The sequence below is a fragment of the Bubalus bubalis genome, chromosome 8 (genome assembly GCF_019923935.1).
Source record: "Bubalus bubalis isolate 160015118507 breed Murrah chromosome 8, NDDB_SH_1, whole genome shotgun sequence".
In the NCBI taxonomy this organism is placed as follows: Eukaryota; Metazoa; Chordata; class Mammalia; order Artiodactyla; family Bovidae; genus Bubalus; species Bubalus bubalis.
This window is the reverse complement of record NC_059164.1, coordinates 18,889,040-18,910,254: the sequence shown is the minus strand read 5'-3', so window position 1 is coordinate 18,910,254 and position 21,215 is coordinate 18,889,040. Positions and strand designations below refer to the sequence as shown.

At 37.3% G+C, this 21,215-nt stretch overlaps 1 protein-coding gene across 6 annotated transcripts in view; it reads right to left on the bottom strand.

Annotated features, from left to right (window-relative positions):
* Positions 1-15,267: 15,267 nt before the first annotated feature.
* Positions 15,268-21,215, bottom strand: part of PHF14 (PHD finger protein 14) — a 196,709-nt gene continuing 190,761 nt past the window's right edge. For 3 of the 6 annotated variants that reach the window (XM_025290899.3, XM_025290896.3, XR_003110853.3), the window contains one exon: positions 15,268-15,469. In XM_025290899.3, coding sequence (XP_025146684.3) covers positions 15,462-15,469 — 8 coding nt within the window. In that variant the 3' untranslated portion in view covers positions 15,268-15,461. The other 3 variants (XM_025290898.3, XM_045166356.1, XM_045166355.1) reach the window with 2 other exon arrangements.

Genomic DNA, 21,215 nt, shown 5'->3' with positions numbered 1-21,215 from the left:
GATGATGACAAAGATTGAAGGCAAAAGGAGAAGGGGGTGGCAGAGGATGAGATGGTTAGGTAGTATCACTGACTCAACAGACATGAATTTGAGCAAATTCGGGGAGATAGTGGAGGACAGAGGGAGCCTGGCAGGCTGCAGTTCATGGGGATTGTAAAGAGTCAGACACGATTAAGCAATTGAACAACAACAAAAATTAAACCACAATGAGACCCCCTCTTGTATGGCTAATGCCAAAGCAAAACAAAGCCAAAAACAACAAATACTGATGAGAATGTGATGTGGAACAACTGTGGCTATCATACATTGGTTATGGGAATGTAAAATGTTAAAGTTATTTTGACAAATACTCTGATAGCATCTTATAAAGTTTAGTATATACTTACCACACGACCCAGCAATCCCACTCTTATGCATTTACCCAAGAAAAATGAAAATTATGCCCTCACAAAGATCTGTACCCAGATCTTTATAGTAACTTTATTCATAATTGTCAAAGCCAAAGAAAGTGAAGTTGCTCAGTCATGTCTGACTCTTTGCAACCCCATGCACTGTAGCCCTACCAGGCTCCTCTGTCCATGGGATTTTCCAGGCAAGAATACCGGAGCGGGTTGCCATTTCCTTCTCTAGGAGATCTTCCCAACCCAGGGGTTGAACCTGGGTCTCCCGCCTTATAGACAGATGCTTTACCATCTGAGCCACTCAAATATCTCCTAGCTAGTGAGTAGATAAGCACACTGGGGTCCATCTATACAAAGAACACTACTCAGCAGTAAAAAGAAATGAAAAGTCCAGATATGGGAAATCACATGAATTAACTATGTTAAGTGAGAGAAGCTCCAGTGTATGATATTGTGAAAAAGGCAAAACTGTAGAAACAGAAAGCAGAAGAGTGGCTGCCAGAGGTTGGGTGTGGGGAGGAGACATCGACAGTTGACTACGAATGGGCACACAGGAATTTGGGGATGTGACAGAACTGTTTGTTCTCTGTCTTAATTGTGGTGGTGGTTACAAGGCTGTATGGTTTGTCAAAACACACAGGACTGTACATTAAAAGTGTGAATTTTATAACTCTTAAAAATGAAGGAGAAACTTAAGAGGTCTCTGACTTGAGTGACAATTAGACAGTGACATTACTGAAATTAATAGGAAAGCTTGGCTGGGCAGCAGACAAGCCCACAAGGAAATAAGGGCAGGTTCTGCCTTGGCAAACAGAGTTGGAGGCAGACAGCAGAAATACAGAGTTAATATGGACAAGATGGGGGGTAGTTTGTTTTGCTAACTGGTATTCTATTATACTCTGTTGGGTCAGGAAGATCAGCTGGAGAAGGAATAGGCTACCCACTCCAGTATTCTTGGGCTTTCCTTGTGGCTCAGCTGGTAAAGAATCTGCCTGCAATGTGGGAGACCTGGGTTCGATCCCTGGGTCGAGAAGATCTCCTGGAGAAGGGAAAGGCTACCCACTCCACTATTCTGACCTAGAGAATTCCATGGGCTGTACAGTCCATGAGGTCACAAAGAGTCAGACACGACTGAACAACTTTTGACTGAGCAAAATTAACAATGTTATATGAATATGCCATAGTTTATCCATTTGCCCGTTGAGGGACATTTGAGTTTTTTCCATGTTTGGGCTTTTATGAATGAAGTCTCTATACACATTTATGTGGCTACTGAAAGATCTGAGCAGAAAAATTAGGGATCTGTGTTCCCTAAATGCAAATCTGATCGTGTTATTCTCCTGATCAAAATTCTTCACTAATCTCTTACTACCTACAGCAGTGATTCTGTACGGTCAGTGCACAGTAGAGTCCCCTGGAGCACTTTTCCAGCTGCTGGTTGCCGGGCCTATCCTGAGAGGTTCTGATTTAATGGATCATCGGATGGGGCTCAAGTGTCAGTTTTCTTAAAAGCTCCTCATATGATTTTATAATTTTTTAGGTTTAACTTTTTTTAAACAAAACAGTATTACTGAGATATAATGTACCTACCATACAGTTCATCCATTTAAACTGTATAAATCAATGGGTTTTGGTACATTACATTATTAACTTTCTAAGTTGAGGCAAAAAAAATATGTATATATCATAAAATTTGCCATTAAATGTATAAGTCAGTGACACCGGTTAACACTCACAGCCATTAGTTACATTACAGCCAATTACAGCCATCGCCATTAGTGTCTCCCCACCGTTTGATATTAATATATGTCCAGTTCCATAAAGCTAAATCTAAGTGCTTTAGCAAAGACCCACAAAACAAGTATTTTTTTTTTAATTTCACTAAAATTATGGCCTGATGTACATGAAGCAAAGTATGCTTTTATCCAATCTGGCATTATCATATTAACCTATTGTCTCACATTATTAAAAAAGCAAAATGTGTATCTGTCATACAAAAATACGTAGACATTAAATACCTCAATCAGAAATGAATTGTTTACAGGAGAGAAATATATGCTAAAAAGTACTGCGGTCTGGGATCTGCTTTAAGCCAATTTGATGAGAGAGAGGAAAAAGTATATACATAAAGCAGACATGGCAAAATGTTAATAATTGTGGAATCTCAGTTACGAATATAGGGGGATTCATCATACTCTGCTCTCCACTCTTGTGTATATCTGAAGTTGATGATAATAAATGATATAGGGATCATAAACTTACAGATAAAATACCTTCTAACATTTGTACAAATTTAAGGATATAACTTAAATAATTAGGTTCTTTAGTCATTGAATTTTACTGGGTAATGTCAAATAATAATGATATTTTGGAATTAACATGTTAGATTCTTTCTTGAGAGCTCTTTCATATGTGATATCTCATCATGGAACATTGAATGCCAAATTTCTACAGTGGCATTACCTTTTTCTGATATTGTTTAATAAGTGCATTTCTCATTGCCCTTAAATCTGAACATCCTGAAAGAGTTCATTTATCTTAAAAGGCAACAATAATCTTGCATCATCTTTAAAATTACTCAATGTTAAAAATGATAATGTTGAAACTGAACACATCAGGACAATCCACATTTCTTGATCCTTATATGTCAATAAGAAAGGGTATCATATTCAGACTTACACACACAACATCGGATTCAATCAACTATGTATTGTTTTCTGGAAACCATATCTATTGATTGTGGCTTGAAACATGGATATGAAAATAGCAACATTTTTTACTCCTTTGACAGTTAATAAAAGTAGAGTGTACCTTATATTCTAGAGTGAGATGTTTAAAAACGCATGCCATAGGTATAAATAAAAGACATAAACTAAGAGACAAAAGTGAACCTTTTAACATTAACGTGATGTTGGCCATTATTATGAGCCTAATGATATCAAATGCACATAAGAACACATAGGTATCATGCTGGGAAACCAATGATCTAGTTCTTATCTTGACTGCAGGCAAAGAATATCTCATTACAGCCATAAATTTCATGAGTTTGTTCCTAAATTTAAAACCCTTAAGGAAAATGGCTTTCATGGTTCAATAGTTTTAAAGGGTTGTACTTAGTTGGCTTTGTAACGAGGAAATTAATCGTTGTTTTTTTTTTTTAACAAATCAGAATTATGCCATAGTTGCCTGTGTTTTCATGCTGTTGCTGTTAGCGCTTAACTTCCTTCCTAGACAACAAAACCCCAGACTCCACAGTGAATTCACCATGGGGAGACATTTATTACCTGCTATGGTTGCTCAGGATAGTCTGGGAAAGATGAAATTTGCTCATTCATGGCTACATAAAGATTGTTTTCTTGAGGTAATGTGAAATGGAGAGGGTTTTAATCAACCCTCACTATTCAGAGTAAATATTATTCAGGCTACCCTCAGAAGATGTAAGTTTCTCCAGTTCCATATGGTGCTACCACCCAACCAACAGAAATATCTGCAGGTCTCAGGGATCCAAGGCACTAGAAAATGTCAAAGCAAATCATTGAACTTATTTCTTTTTTCTCAGGAATAAATCTTCCATAGCCATGGGAGAGATGCATTTATAGGAAACATTCTCCTTTGTTTCCTGCATGTTCAACTTAAAGAGCAACAATTTGTTGCATCTGGGAGAAACAGGACATTATAATGGTGTAAGAGAGCATTTCAAACGCCTCCAAATGTTTAAGCTTAGAGGAGAGTCTTAGTGATTGTTTTACAGAAAGAATATATACACATGCAAAAAGAATATAATTATTGATTTCTAAAAATTATCAGGGAAGCAAAAACTACCTAGACTCACCTCATTTCACCTGGATGATTAGAAAGTTACAAATGGGAAATACTATACCTTGGAAAGACCATGTCCTATTTGATGTGTGCGGAAATAAAATTCAAAGAAGTTCATAGACACTTGAAACTCCAAGTAGCTCACACATTTTCTAAATTAATTTATTTTTAATTGAAGGATAATTGCTAGTTCGCAGGCATTTAAAGTTGGAGCAACTAGGAATACATCTTGCTTCTTCCTCACACAAGCTTTCTTTTTTTAAAATTAATTAATTTTAATTGGAGGCTAATTATTTTACAATATTGTAGTGGTTTTTGCCATTCACTGACATGAATCAGCCATGGGTGTACATGTGCCCCCATCCTGAACCCCCCTCCCACCTCCCTCTCCATCCCATCCCTCAGGGTCTTCCCAGTGCACCGGCCCTGAGAGCCCTGTCTCATGCATCGAAGCAACTGACAAGGAATTAATCTCAAAAACATATAAGCAGCTCATGCAGCTCAATACCAGAAAAATAAATGACCCATTCAAAAAATGGGTCAGAGAACTAAACAGACATTTCTCACTCAAGCTTTCTAATCTCAGGGGAAATGGATAGACTTTATTGAGAAGATAAAGTTAAGATTTAAAAATTTTAAATTATGTTTAAATGTATTTTCTACTCCAGAGGTCATTCAAAAAATCATTTATTAAAACAGAGCTTGAAACCTATTAAAAGGCTTTAACTACATTAAATGTTTTCAAATAAGGCATCACATTTTTTTGAATGCTGAATTAAAAAAAATTATTGTTATTTATTTTTAAACTTTCATTAGTGTCTTTTGTAGACAGTGATTACTTTTAACTTTCAAAGTATTATAAACATTATTGCAGAATACATCCAATTTCCCTGAAAGAAAATTCAAGTATTAGACCCCAATTTAACCATGCTACACAGCTTAGTGTGACAGTTTGTGAAAAGAATAACCATTATGAAGTACAATTTCTACTTAAAAGAAAAAAAGTTGCCTCCAGTTTTTGGTTATTACAAAATTATGAATAAAGTTACATAAAATATTCATATATAATCTTTCTGTAGGCATATCTTTTCATTTCTCTTGTGTAAAAATCTACAGTGGAGTACCTGGTTCATGTATTAAGGGTATGCCTAATTTCATGTGAAATGTCCAAACTCTTTTCCAAAGGGGTGTACCATTTTACATTTGGACCAGTAATCAGGTGGCTGCTGCCAAGTCGCTTCAGTCGTGTCCAACTCTGCGCGACCCCATAGACGGCAGCCCCCGTCCCCGGGATTCTCCAGGCAAGAACACTGGAGTGGGCTGCCATTTCCTTCTCCAATGATGAAAGTGAAAAGTGAAAGTGAAATCACTCAGTCATGTCCGACTCTTAGTGACCCCATGGACTGCAGCCCACCACGCTCCTCCATCCATGGGATTTTCCAGGCAAGAGTACTGGAGTGGGGTGCCACTGTGGACAAGATGACAATTCCCATAGCTGTTAGTCTGCCTCTTTCTATCATTGCTTTTTTTAATAGGCTCTAGATAAAATCGACATTCAGCAGAAAGGAAGGCTGTGTATAGAAAATAACATTAGTGTTTACTCCTGAAGGCTGATTTGGTTACCACTGCTGAATGCCTAACTTTTATGATAGTAGCAACCCTTCTTTAATCTTTTATGGAATATCTCCATTAGACTTCTAATGCATTCTTGGTGCATAAAAATTACCATTAAATTAGCAGCTTATAATAATACAATTATTATTTTAGAGTTTCTATGGGCCATGAGGCTGGACATAGCTTTGTTGAATTCTTTGTGAGTTCTGATTGCTTTATAATCTCACCAACATTTCATTACCAAGAGTTTAAATTATCACTTACACTTGGCCAGTAGAAATACAATGGAATTAATCCACACATATTTTAAGTGGCCTAGGAACCACATTAAAAAAGTGAAAATAGTTGAAGTTTCTTTTAGTAATCTATTTTATTTAACCAATCTATCCAAATATTACCATTTCAGCAGGTAATCAAAAGTTAAGAAATTTTATATTTTTTCTCATGCTAAGTCAACAAAATTGTATTTTTATGTATTTTGTTCTTTAGCACATCTCAATTCAGACAGGTTGTATTTCAAGGGCTTAGTAGCCACATGTGGCTAGTGGCTGCTGTATTGGACAACACAGTTAGATGCCTCCGTGGGTATAGTCACTCACTGTGGTTTTAACTTGCATTTTTACCAATAACTAAATGATGTTAAACATGTTTTTGTATGCTTATTTACCATATGTAGATCTTTTGTATAGTTTTTATTCAAATGCCTAGCAACACGTGGTGTATTAACACAGCGGTGATTCATAAATTGTGGTATATTGATACATGAAGAAATACTCAGTAATAAAAAGGAATAAATTACAGAGTCATGAAATAACCTGGATGAATCTTAAAATATTATATTGAGTGAAGAAAGCCAGACACACAAAAAAATACATGTGAAATGATTCCATTTGCATGAAACTTTAGAACAGGCAAACTAACCAAGAAAAAGAAGCAAGTCCATGGCCATAGTAGGAGTGTGTGAAAGACTGCAAAACTGTACAAGAGAACTTTCTGTAGTGATGGAAATGTTCTATATCTTGATTGGAGTGATGATTAAGTAGCAATGTACATTTATCAAAACTTACTGAATGGCAAATTTAAAATAGGTGCATGCATATATAAATTATACTTCAATTTAATTGATTTAGAGTAAAAGCAATATCTGTTAGCACCTGCTATGTAATTTGCAGGCCCAGTGCAAAGTAAAATTGTAGGACCCTGTATTCAAAAAGTATTAAGAATTTTAAGATGGTGACAGCAAAGGGATTTTATCTGTTGTAAATCCCCAGTGAAAGTGAACAGGCTGTAGTGTGTTCTAATAAAGTTCTGTTGGATGAATTTATGACTAACCTAGATAGCATATTCAAAAGCAGAGACATTACTTTGCCAACAAAGGTTCATCTAGTCAAGGCTATGGTTTTTCCTGTGGTCATGTATGGATGTGAGAGTTGACTGTGAAGAAAGCTGAGCACTGAAGAATTGATGCTTTTGAACTGTGGTGTTGGAGAAGACTCTTGAGAGTCCCTTGGACTGCAAGGAGAGCCAACCAGTCCATTCTAAAGGAGATCAGTCCTGGGTGTTCTTTGGAAGGACTGATGCTGAAGCTGAAATTCGAGTACTTCGGCCACCTCATGCGAAGACTTGACTCATTGGGAAAGACCCTGATGCTGGGAGGGATTGGGGGCAGGAGGAGATGGGGATGACAGAGGATAAGATGGCTGGATGACATCACTGACTCGATGGACATGAGTTTGAGTGAACTCCGGGAATTGGTGATGGACCGGGAGGCCTGGCGTGCTGCAATTCATGGGGTCGCAAAGAGTCGGACACGACTGAGCTACTGAACTGAACTGAACTGAACTGGATGAATTTAAGAACTTTGGCATATTGTTTAGTTACTAAGTTGTGTCCAACACTTTAAGACCCCATGGACTGCAGCCCACCAAGCTCCTCTGCCACTGGGATTTCCCAGGCAAGAATACTGGAGTAGGTCACTATTTCCTTCTCCAGGGGATCTTTCTGACCCAGGGATCGAACCTGCATCTCCTGCATTGACAGGTGGATTCTTTACCACTGAGCCACCAGGGAAGCCGGGCACATTGATGCCCAGCAACTTCGTTTCAAGGACAGCCTGACATCTCTTCCTACTTCTGCTATGTGCTCCACATAAGACCTAAGGAGAGAGTGGAGTTCTGAATACAGCTTTTTTTTTTTTAATATATATTATTAAAGGATGTTTATGATAGAGACAAATACTGATTAAAAGTTGTCTTATTTTTAAATTCTTTGAAAATATGAAGAAATATAGCTCAATAACTAACATGAAGAAAATTTTGTCCTTCAGGTGTTCCATTTTAGTTATAGGCAGACTTAGCATGGCAGTGTTACATCCAGTGTGGGTCAGGAAACAAGCTAAGTAATGGGCATGTAGAGATAAAACAGGTACAATACATATAATTGTTTTCTATAGAAATCAATTCTTAGATCATATTCCAATTGTTAACGTTTCTGCTACTGCTACTGCTAAGTCACTTCAGTCATGTCCGACTCTGTGTGACCCCATAGACGGCAGCCCACCAGGCTCCCCCGTCCCTGGGATTCTCCAGGCAAGAACACTGGAGTGGGTTGCCATTGCCTTCTCCAATGCATGAAAGTGAAAAGTGAAAGTGAAGTCGCTCAGTCGAGTCCGACTCTAAGCGACCCCATGGACTGCAGCCTACCAGGCTCCTCCGTCCATAGGATTTTCCAGGCAAGAGTACTGGAGTGGGGTGCCATGGCCTTCTCCAACGTTTCTAAGGATCCTAAATATATACAATCTATGTTGCCATAGACATAACATTGGGACTTCATTCTAGTGTTCCCTAATATAACTAGAATTGTAACAGAGGTGTTTGGACTTAAATACTGTGTTATGGACTGAATGTGCCCTTCCCACCCACTGCCCTCCAAGCTAATAGTCACATGTTGAAGCTCTGGCCCTCATTATGGCTATAATAGCTGTATTTGGAGTAAGGAAATACTTAAGGTTAATGAGGTCATAAAGTTGGGAGTCCTGACCTGATAGGATTAGTATCCTGTTAAGAAGAGATTAGAGAGCTCACCTGCTCCCTTTCTGTGTGTACTCACCTAAGAAAAGACCATGTGAAGATGAAGAAAGGACACCATTTACAAGCCAGGAAGAGAGTCCTCACCAGAACCCCAAGCCTGAAGAAGCCTAATCTGGGACTTCCAGCCTCCAGAACTGTGAAAAAATACATTTCTGGTTTTGAAGCCAATAAACCTGAGGTATGGTTGGCTAAACCAACCTGCCTCCTGTGCAGTATAATGAACCTCCATCCATAGTTCTTCAGGCACTCTATCAGATTAATCCCTTGAATCTACTGTTACTTCCACAGTATAATCATAAGGGATTTGATTTAGGTCATACCTGAATGGTCTAGTGGTTTTCCCTACTTTCTTCAATTGAAGTCTGAATTTGGCAATAAGGAGTTCATGATCTGAGCCGCAGTTAGCTCCCGCTCTTGTTTTTGCTGACTGTATAGAGCTTCTCCATCTTTGGCTGCAATGAATATAATAATCTGATTTTGGTATTGACTGTCTGGTGATGTCCATGTGTTGAGTCTTCTCTTGAGTTGTTGGAAGAGAGTGTTTGCTATGACCAGTGTGTTCTCTTGGCAAAACTCTGTTAGCCTTTGACCTGCTTCATTCTGTACTCCAAGGCCAAATTTTCCCATTACTGCAGGTATTTCTTGACTTCCTACTTTTGCATTCCAGTCCCCTATAATGAAAAGGACATCTTTTTTGGGTGTTAGTTCTAGAAGGTCTTGTAGGTCTTCATAGAACTGTTCATCTTCTTCAGCATAACTGGTTGGGGCACAGACTTGGATTGCTGTGATATTGAATGCTTTGCCTTGGAAATGAACAGAGTTATTCTGTCATTTTTGAGATTGCATTCAAGTCCTGCATTTCAGACTCTTTTGTTGAGTATGATGGCTACTCCATTTCTTCTAAGGGATTCTTGCCCACAGTAGTAGATATAATGGTCATCTGAGTTAAATCCACCCATTCCAGTACATTTTAGTTTGCTGGTCCCTAAAATGTCAATGTTCAATCTTGCCATCTCCTGTTTGACCATTTCCAATTTGCCTTGATTCATGGACCTAACATTCCAGGTTCCTTTGCAATATTGCTCTTTACATCATCAGACTTTATTTCCATCACCAGTCACATCCACAACTGGGTGTTGTTTTTGCTTTGGCTCCATCTCTTCATTCTTTCTGGAGTTATATCTCCACTGATCTTCACTAGCATGCAGGGCACCTACTGACCTGGGCAGTTCATCTTTCAGTGTCCTATCCTTTTGCCTTTTCATACTGTTCACGGGGTTCTGAAGGCAAGAATACTGAAGTGGTTGGCCATTCCCTTCTCCAGTAGACCACATTTTGTCAGAACTCTCCACCATGACCTGTCCACCTTGGGTAGCCCTACATGGCATGGCTCATAGTTTCACTGAGTTAGAGAAGGCTGTGGTGCATGTGATCAGATTGATTAGTTTTCTGTGATTGTGGTTTTCACTGAGTTTGCCCTCTGGTGGAGAAGGATAAGAGGCTTATGGAAGCTTCCTGATGGGAGAGACTGACTGAGGGAGAAACTGGGTCTTGTTCTGATTGGTGGGGCCATGCTCAGTAAACCTTTAATCCAATTTTCTGTTGATGGGTGGGGCTGTTATTTGGCTAAACTATGGTGGAGGTAATGAAGATAATGGCAACCTCCTTCAAGGGTTCCATGCATGCACTGCTACATTCAGTGCCCCCAACCCTGTAGAAGGCCACTGCCAACCCACACCTCTAGAGACTCCTGGACACTCACGGGCAAGTCTGGGTCAGTCTCTTGTGGGGTCACTGCTCCTTTCTCCTGGGGCGTGGTGCACACAAGTTTCTATTTGTGCCCTGTCCTGTTTCCCCAGTCCTGTGTAAGTTCTGGCAGCTCTATGGTGGATTAATGGTGAAACCTCCTGTAAGAGGGCTTATGCCATACCCAAGTCTACTACACCCAGAGCCGCTGCCCCTGCAGCAGTCCACTGCTGACCCGTACCTCCTCAGGAAACACCCAAACACAGTTCTGTCTCAGTCTCTGTGGGGTCTCTGGGTCCTGATGCATACAATGTATGTTTGAGCCCTCTGAGCATCTCTAGTGGGTATGGGGTTTGATTCTAAACATGATTTTGCCCCTCCTACCATTTTTCTTGGGCTTCTCTCTTGCTGGGGCAGTAATCAAGACATTCCCCAAGAAAAAGAAATGCAAAAAGGCAAAATGGTTGTCTGAGGAGGCCTTACAAACAGCTATGAAAAGAAGAGAAGCAGAAGGCAAAGGAGAAAAGCAAAGATATACCCATTTGAATCCAGAGGTCCAAAGAATAGCAAGGAAAGAAAAGAAAGCCTTCCTCAGTGATCAATGCAAAGAAATAGAGGAAAACAATAGAATGGGAAAGACTAGAGGTCTCTTCAAGAAAATTAGAGATACCAAGGGAATGTTCCATGCTAAGATGGGCACAATAAAGGACAGAAATGGTACTGACCTAACAGAAGCAGAAGATATTAAGAAGAGGTTATAAGAATATGTAGAAGAACTATACAAAAAAGATCCTCATGACCCAGATAATCATGATGGTCACTCACCATGAGCTAGACATCCTGGAATGTGAAGTGAAGGGGGCCTCAGGAAACATCACTACAAACAAAGTTCATGGAGATAATGAAATTCCAGTTGAGCTATTTCAAATCCTGAAAGATGATGCTGTGAAAGTGCTGCACTCAATATACCAGCAAATTTGGAAAACTCAGCAGTGGCCACAGGACTGGAAAAGGTCAGTTTTCATTCCAATCCCAAAGAAAGGCAATGCCAAAGAATGCTCAAACTACCGCACAATTGCACTCATCTCACACGCTAGTAAAGTAATGCTCAAAATTCTCCAACCCAGGCTTCAACAGTATGGGAACTGTGAACTTCCAGATGTTCAAGCTGGATTTAGAAAAGGCAGAGGAACCAGAGATCAAATTGTCAACATCTGCTGGATCACTGAAAAAGCAAGAGGGTTCCAGAAAAACATCTATTTCTGCTTTATTGACTATGTCAAACCTTTGACTGTGTGGATCACAACAAACTGTGTAAAATTCTTTAAGAGATGGGAATACCAGACCACCTGACCTGCCTCCTAAAAAATGTGTAAGCAGGTCAAGAAGCAACAGTTAGAACTGGACATGGAACAACAGACTGGTTCCAAATTGGGAAAGGAGTACATCAAGGCTGTATATTGTCACCCTGATTATTTAACTTCTATGCAGAGTACATCATGAGAAACGCTGGGCTGGAGGAAGCACAAGTTGGAATCAAGATTGCCAGGAGAAATGTCAATAACCTCAGATATGCAGATGACACTACCCTTATGGCAGAAAGCAAAGAACTAAAGAGCCTCCTGATAAAAGTGAAAGAGAGTGAAAAAGTTGGCTTAAAACTCAACATTCAGAAAACTAAAGATCATGGCATCTGGTCCCATCACTTCATGGCAAATAGATGGGTAAACAATGGAAACAGTGACAGACTTTATTTTGGGGGGACTCCAAAATCACTGCAGATTGTGACTGTAGCCCTGAAATTAAAAGACGGTTGCTCCTTAGGAGAAAACTACGATCAACCTGGACAGCATATTAAAAAGCAGAGACATTACTTTGACAACAAAGATCCATCTTGTCAAAGCTATGGTTTTTCCAGTAGTCATGTATGGATTTGAGAGTTGGATTATAACGAAAGCTGAGCTCTGAAGAGTTGATGCTTTTGAACTGTGGTTTTGGAGAAGACTCTTGAGAGTCCCTTGGACAGCAAGGAGATCCAACCAGTCCATCCTAAAGGAAATCAGTCTTGAATATTCATCAAGAATATTCTTGATGCTGAAGCTGAAGCTCCAATCCTTTGGCCACCTGATGGGAAGAACAGACTCATTGGAAAAGACCCTGATTCTGGGCAAGACTAAAGGCAGGAGGAGAAGGGGACAACAGAGGATGAGATGGTAGGATGGCATCACTGACTCTATGGACATGAGTTTGAGTAAGCTCTGGGAGTTGGTGATGGACAGGGAAGCCTGGCATGCAGCAGTCAGTCCATGGGGTAGCAAAGAGTTGGACACGACTGAGAGACTGAACTGAATTAAAATGAGCCTAAGGTATGTTATGGCAACCTGAGCTAGTACAAGTTATATGCTCTATAAAACAATACATAATATGTAAAATTTGACTTAAATACAATGGCCAGCTTAATCAGTCATATAATGTGGGCAATCTTTTAGCATTATAACAAGATTTATGTGTATACATTTATGGCATAAATGTATAAACACTAAAAATTTTGATAAATTCATATGGAAAATTTTCCCTAAAGAAATTTATAGTGATTTACTTTATTACACATTGTCCATAAGCCAAGGGGTATACAAACATTTTAGAATATTTCTATAATGGAAAATTGGAGTTTTAAATGGGTAAAGGTTTTACTTAAATATATTTAAAATGCCTGTTGAATAGCTGAGTGTCCCTGAGATTCTCACACTCAACAACTTATTTAAGAAATGTAAGTATTATGAGATGAGATGACAGTACACTAGTTAACTAGTTTACTGAAAAAATATGGCCAAAAAGTTACTGAAAAATTGGTGAGAAGCAGTAAGATGCTTTCATAGTTGTTGTTCCATCATAATTCAGTGTAGAAAATATAAAGCAGGTTTTTCATGTTTTAGGGGAAGTGGGCTGGTAATTATTCCACTTATTTTACTGAAGTCAAAGTTTGCAAATTGAATTAAGCATGGTTAAGAAGAAAAATAATTAAACGGGACATAGCAGGTGGTAAATAAGATTCTAAAAAGAAAGACTGTGTTTTGGGGGAATGATAGTGAATTCAAAGAGATATGATGTTAGTAGGTATTTCACAATGATTAAATGTGGTATTCTGGGGTGAGACTGCTTGGGTTTGAAGTTTTGCTCTGCCAATTACAAGTTATATAACCTTGGTTAATTTATTCCCCCTAAGCCTCAAACTTATCATTGGTAAGGCGAAAAAGTAATAATTATCTTTTATGTCAATAGCATTTATTAGTGGTATAAAAAATACTGTTTAGCAGAGTATCTACAACACAATCAATGTAATAAATGATCATGATGATAAGAATCATATATTATTGTTTCTTTTAAAAAATGACACCACTAATGTAGCTCCAATCTAAGTGAATATGGGTTATTTTGAAATAGACTAATATGTATTCCAAAAATAGAGAAAAAAAGGGAGGAGTCAAATTATATTTGCTTATTCCAAAGGCCCTCTTCAGACTCTGACATGCCTTCTCAGGCTTTTCTTTGGCTCAAAGTCTGCTTCAGAATTCACCACCCAGGGAGTCCAGTGTATGGGATAGAGCTGTTTTCCTGATATCCATTATTTGAAGTTATACACATCAGTGAATGTTCTATCTTGCCTACTTGCAGTTTTCCCCACTTTGGTGTGCTATGATCATAGCTGCCAGCCTGTCCCACTGCACACCTTTACAGGGCTCCTCAGATGCTTGTGATAAAACCATCGCTCCAGGGTAAGTACAATACACAGACTCCATTCTCACAGGGAAGAAGTGTGCGCTGGCATGTTCTTATAAGCTTTCCAAAGTTGTGCTTCTCATTTTAAGAAACTCTGCTTTAAATAATCAAAGGCATCTGCCAAAAACATTTGGCTCTGCAAATAGCAAGTAGATTTGTTCCTCCTGCTGAGGTTGGTAGATGATAGCTTAGGAATTAGAATCAGGAAAAGTAGAATGTCTGGTTACTGAGAACTCTGATAAAGATAGGAATCAAAGGAATTTTAGAAAACTCCTAAGCCAAAGAAACACAAGTAAGGAACAAATGTCCAGAAAAAATGTGTAGGGCCTAGCAAATACTAGGTCCTTAGTAAATATCATGTGAATTCAAAATCATGGTACTACTTCTGTCACAGAGAATGTTAAGTTACCATTTCTTTTCAGCCTTTACCTGCAATCCCAGAGTATTATGTGATGTATAAGTTGATGAAATCAGAAAACGATATTTCATCCTGTGGCACTTGCTGGTTTTCAGAGTTTTTACATGCAAACATTTCCTGTTCATTTTTGAACTATGTTGGATTCCTTTGTATTAATAATTGGAATTCTATTAAGGTTCCTGAAGAAGACAACACCGACTTGCCAGCGAAAAAAAAAGACTTTCAGAGTTTGTTTTTTTTAGGTCATTCACATGCGATAACACTTGGGTTACAGATAAGAGGAAATTCTGTCTCTATTCTCAAATTCAGTAGAGAATTAAAAAAATATATTTTAAAGGTCTTTTATACAAATGTTTAAATTGCTCTAAAAAAGCATACAAATTCCAAATGCAAAGTCCCATTTAATTTTCAATGACTTTATTGAGAACATTTTGCAAATTAGATTTTACAGTTTAACATTTTACAATTAGAAATTTCATCTGCTCCTACATAAGTTGCAAACTTCTCAAAACACTACAGAAAATCCTTTATTTCTTTGAATTCTTCTGTTCCATGCTGAGCTCCTGAGATATATTTTTTCTTTCAGCTTCATTTTCATCTTCCTGTGAAATAAATTTGAGAAAACATTAAAATACAAACCTTAGAGCATTTAATCACCTATACTTCATACACTTTAACTTTATTTCTCGGGAAAATTAACTATCATGATTTCAGTAATACTAGGGAAAAGGCTATAAACAAAATGGCACAATTATGTAACATTTAAATATTTATAGTGCGTGCTGTTTTATACTACATGTTGACTAAATTTTTCTATGTATTTTTAAAAGCAACTTATTTTATCAATGACCTAAAAATTACTTTCGAAAACACTTGCCACTAAAAAAATATCCTTTTTAGGGGTCAATCAGATATTTTTACTTCACTATTTGATAAAAAAAAATAGTAAATGTAACTTCTGAGACACTTTATGTACATTGGCATTTTTGTCTCATCCAGCAGACTTTCTTGACAGGTCTGCCAATTTCCCAATTACTTGGACCACCATATGTTATCTGAAAATCAGTCAGCTCTAAAATAGGAAACTCTAAAATGGGCATGTCAGGCGATAGAATGCTTACATCTTCTACAGTTTCGATTCTGAGTGGTGGCTTCATAATTCATAGCAGGCTCCTGTGGAACATGGTGAATAAATAAAGTGACATCATAATGTCTGCTTCCATAGGAATGAAATACATCTTGTGTTCAATATTAAATGGTGACCTCCAAAGTATAAATGAATGAGAATCTGGAAAAATATGTCACCTTACATTTTATAATCCATCTCATCATCTGTGTTCTTTCAATAACACCCAAGTACAAAGCAGTCTTGCCTTCCTAGTATTCCTGAAAGGCCTTTTGTTCTTATTAACTGAAGTAAAAAGTATTGTCTAACTCTTTACAAGTTAAAGTATGAGTATCTTAATTTCTTAAGCATCTCTGGACAACAGTAATTATATCAGTATCACCAAACATATAACCCTGTATCTCTTTATCTTCTTATAAAACCAAATTCAGTTAAATTAAATAATTACTGAGCTTTGATTAGTAAACTGACTTTATTAAGTACATGCAAATCAAGGTGTGTGTATATATATCTATGTTTTCCATGAAAGACCACATCCTTGCCCATAAATATTAAGGTGGAGAAAGCTTCCTTTATAGACACTGTCTCTAAACTTCAACAGCAACTGTGATTTAGCCTTTGTCAATACCAGGAAAGTAGAAAAGTTATCAATATTATCAGTCAGCCTGAATAATTATAGATATGTTGGATACAGAGGATGGGGTTCTGAATATCAATTTAGGTGATGTAATTTTAATGTATTTTTCTACGTATAGCAACCACTGTTTTTTTTTGTTTTTTTTTTTCAAATTTTCTCTACTGAATAGAGATATAATGTTGAATTGACTATTGAAAATCTGTTAATGAACAGATAGTTTTTGGGTTTCCCTGGTGGCTGGCTTCCCAGTAGTAAAGAATCTGCCTGCAATGCAGGAGCTGCAGGAACTGTGGATTTGATCCCTGGGTTGGGAAGATCCCCTGGAGGAGGGCATGGTAACCCACTCCAGTATTCTTGCCTGGAGAATCCCATCGACTGAAGAGCCTGGCAGGCTACAGTCCACAGGGTCACAAAGTCCAAACACAACTGAAGCAACTTAGCACACACGCACGCAGTTTCCACTTTAACTCAAACAGAGATTACATTTTAATTACAACCTAATAAAAACCAAATCCTATTCCATATTTTCCACTGTCTTCTTCAGATGGAACACTGACAGAAAGTGTTACATCAGCAGGTAAAGGTGGCAAGATTTTATTAGGTAGGACTGAATGTGTCTATATGTTGCACAAGGCAAGGTTTTATCTTTTTTATCTTATATTCCTACCATCTATCAGGGCATATTTAGTATCTAGGTGGAGTTCCATAAACGTTTCCTGAACTATTTTAAATACTGGGATAAAGAATGAATAAGAGGTGTGTGCTCTGGAAAAGCAAAATATCCCTCCTTATCCAGTGGTTACACTTCTGAGTTTACTAAAACAGTATTGACAACAGGAATGAGCAAAAACGTTAGAAGCAACATTAGACAAAATTGCTTTTACCAAATTCATAGTCTTTAAGTTTTGGGAAAAAAAAAAAAATGGAGCTTTTATCATGTGAACGGTCTAGTAAGTCCTCACAGCAATATGACTTACTGGTTTAACAAGTGTGGTTACCTAGCTTTCCCCTGAGAACTCGGAATTATCTACAATATTTACTTCCATAAACAGCAACCCACTCCAGTACTCTTGCCTGGAAAATCTCATGGATGGAGGAGCATGGTAGGCTACGGTCCATGGGGTAGCAGAGTCCGACACGACTGAGCGATGTCACTTTCACTATATAATGTCAGTCTTTTTGTTGAATTTTTCTTAGGAATAAAGTATAGCTAATAAATGCATGTCTATTCTAATAGTACCTCCTGTTCAGGACAGGTACAAAAGTTTCTTATGATGAGAGTCTGTCTTAAAATATCTTGCCTTTCTATGCCTTTAAACTATTTATGTAAGTTAGCAAGATACAACCTCTTCTACCTTTGGATAAAAATAGCTGTAATCTGGATATAGAGTCCATAAAGGATTATGGAAGTGTAGAGAAGGCATTTAGTCCCACTAAGAGTCCCACACAACATAATTGCTGTGGTATAGTATCACCAAAATAATACAACTAACAGCAATAGATTTTAATCACTATAAATAAAACATCAGAATTAGATACAATAAAACTCCAGAAATGATTTTAGAAGTTGTCTTTTTTTTTCCCAGAAGTGCTAACTTATATTGCTAATGTTACATTGTCAATTTTTATAAGAACTTTATCAACAGTTCAAAATTAATAAAATCATTAAAATAGTTCAGGCAGCAAATCAAATATCATTCACAAATGACTGTGTAATGAATGAAACTACAAAGAAAGGAAGCTCCTTTACTGAAGTATTTCTTCGCTACCGGATTAATAAAGGCTGACAAAAATTTCTTCTGATAGATGGCAGGTTTTGTCCCTCTTTTCTAAGATAAGACATCTGTTTGTTTCCCAGTGAAAGAAGACCCTTGCTACAAGGATCATTTTCTTAGTGACAGCCCCGACAAGTCTGACATTTGTTTCATGAAGTATTCTGAAGCAGCCAACAAGAAAATGTACCCTTTGGGGCTACTGGGAAGTAGACAGGTTTACCTCTTAATGTTTAAGCCTGTTAATTTATACTCCAGAAGACATGTGATTACAGCAACCTTGCAGATCTGCTGTTACATGCGGAATTTCAGGAATACACACACGTAACAGTAACACTCGTAATGCCAAATCATTACACGTGATTCCTTGACCTCCCTGCTCTTTGTACACTGACAGAACTGTTGGAGTGAGGAGAATGATAATTTCCAGGCATACATGGACCGTGTAATTATGGACTCATGCTCCAGGTGGCAACATGAGACTAAAAGAGTCATTCAAACAGAAAATAAGTAAAAACAGTGCCATTTTTCATCTAAGCTAGATCCCATAAAACCCAAAAGAGTCTGTTTAAATACTACTCAGCTTGCAGCATCAATTTGGAAGAGGTAGCCTTCTATTTCCCTTTATTTACAAATTTGACTTTGTTCTCATAATAGTTGAAAGAATTAATGTCAATAAAACCTATCCATCCCGCTTTTCCTTTCTCTTGAGGTAACCAACTCCAAACAAAGAGCAATTATTTTAGCAGCTGGACTTCTTAATGCTCAGGTAGTATCTAGATTCAAAATTACAGTCTATGAATAAAGATGACTCTATTTATGCTACAGACTGTTGAGTTTTAAATGATTTCTTTTAAAGGTTGGATTATTCAAAGGGACAAATTTCCCCCATTATTTCATTTTATCTTTAAAAATGACTTTATGAGTACCTTTAGAGTAGAGAAATCTGTCAAACATTACCTTAACCAAATAATTAGGGTTAACATTACCAGTAATGCATATTAACATCAACCCTTTGGTAAGATGCTTTACAAAGGGCATGTTAATTCTGATTTGTGGTATCCTTCCCAGCAATGCATGAACCTCAATCTAATAAAAAAAAATCAGATAAACACTCTATAAAAGAATTGAACAGTAGAAGATAATAACACTATAGGAAGCTGGATGAAGGGCAAATAGGAATTATCTGTGCTATTTCTGCAACTGTTGAAAGTGAAAGTGAAGTCGCTCAGACGTGTCTGACTCTTTGCGACCCCGTGGACTGTAGCCTACCAGGCTCCTCCGTCCATGGGATTCTCCAGGCAAAAATACTGGCGTGGGTTGCCATTTTCTTCTCCAAGGGATATTCCCAACCCAGGGATCGAACCCAGGTCTCCCGCATTGTGGGCAGATGCTTTACCCTCTGAGCCACCAGGGAAACCCCTAAGTTTTGGTAAGTCTAAAATTATTTAAAATAAAAAAAAGATTTAAAAAACAAAGTAGAAATGAATACTTGATGAAAGTGTTCTAAATTCAAAGTAAGGGTGATTTATGCACAAAGATTTTATGTAAAAAAAAATTCAAGGTTACTTTAGCCTCTACATTGAAAATATACAGCTAAAATAAATTGTTTATGCTTTCCATTTTTGTACTTAAAATTCCTTCTTAAGTACCTCAACTGTTTATTATGATGATGCTATTAATTTTTTATTTTCTTGTCTGTGCTTCCAGGCATTTTTCTTACATTTGTACTCTGAGTACAGATTACTTTCACAGTCAGAAAATATAAGCTTTATTTCCAGAAATAAGAAAGCATAATGGGAGACTGTTTTCAAAGAGAATGATGTCAGCTGTTTTCATTTTATAGCAGCAGACAAAGACATATGGTGGGAACTGTAAAATAAAGTGAGAAAGTACAACTAAGCACTAAAATATTTCTATTTTCTTATGATATTTTCTCTAGATTTTAAATATTCCTTTAATCAGAAGAGTTTCTATAATCAGATTCAAATTAATAGTTGAAATTATCTGTATGCTTTAACTATGACCCTTTCAAATCTGCAGTATATATGCAGCTTCCAGTAAAAAATATGAAGACACACTTAAGCTGTTAATTGTAGAGTAAGTATAGAAAAGCAATATATAATATACTCTAATCTGTGGTAAAAAATTACTCTTTTACTTATTTAAAATGTACCAGATGTAACTCTCAACAGCATTTAAGATTGTGCTTTTAATACTGAAAATATGCTAGTGCTGCACAATGGGAAAAATTTATCTTAATAACTGAAAAAATACTGATGATAATGAAAATGTTTTAGGCAAAAACGAGCATGCTGCATGCTTCAGACTAAAATTAATTAGAGTTTTTAACGTTTTACAATTCCACCATAATTCTTTAAATGGTGCATTTACTTCATGGCAATAAACACTTGGATCATTAAGTAAAGTGCAAAATGTGTGTGATGTGCTACATTTAATAACCTTTGGCCCTTTTTTCTGTACTTCTCGCATTCAGTTTTCCAATGCATTGAATAAGCAATTGAAGACCACAATTAAATTTCCTGACATTGCATATTTGAGATTCTTATTTCATTTAATACAAAAGGCAATTAGTCTACCATTTTACAACTGAATCCTAACTTTAGTGGGCCGTGATAAAGATACTGAAATGAACTTACAAGAAATGCTTAATTAAATTTACAGTAAAAAGCAAAAGAGGTTTTTTTCTTATGACAGAAGTTGCATATTTAATTAGAAAGTCTAGGGCTACACTGTAAAATTACAGTAACCTGGGAAGTTCTCAGTGAACCTAGCTCAAACATAAATGTTGC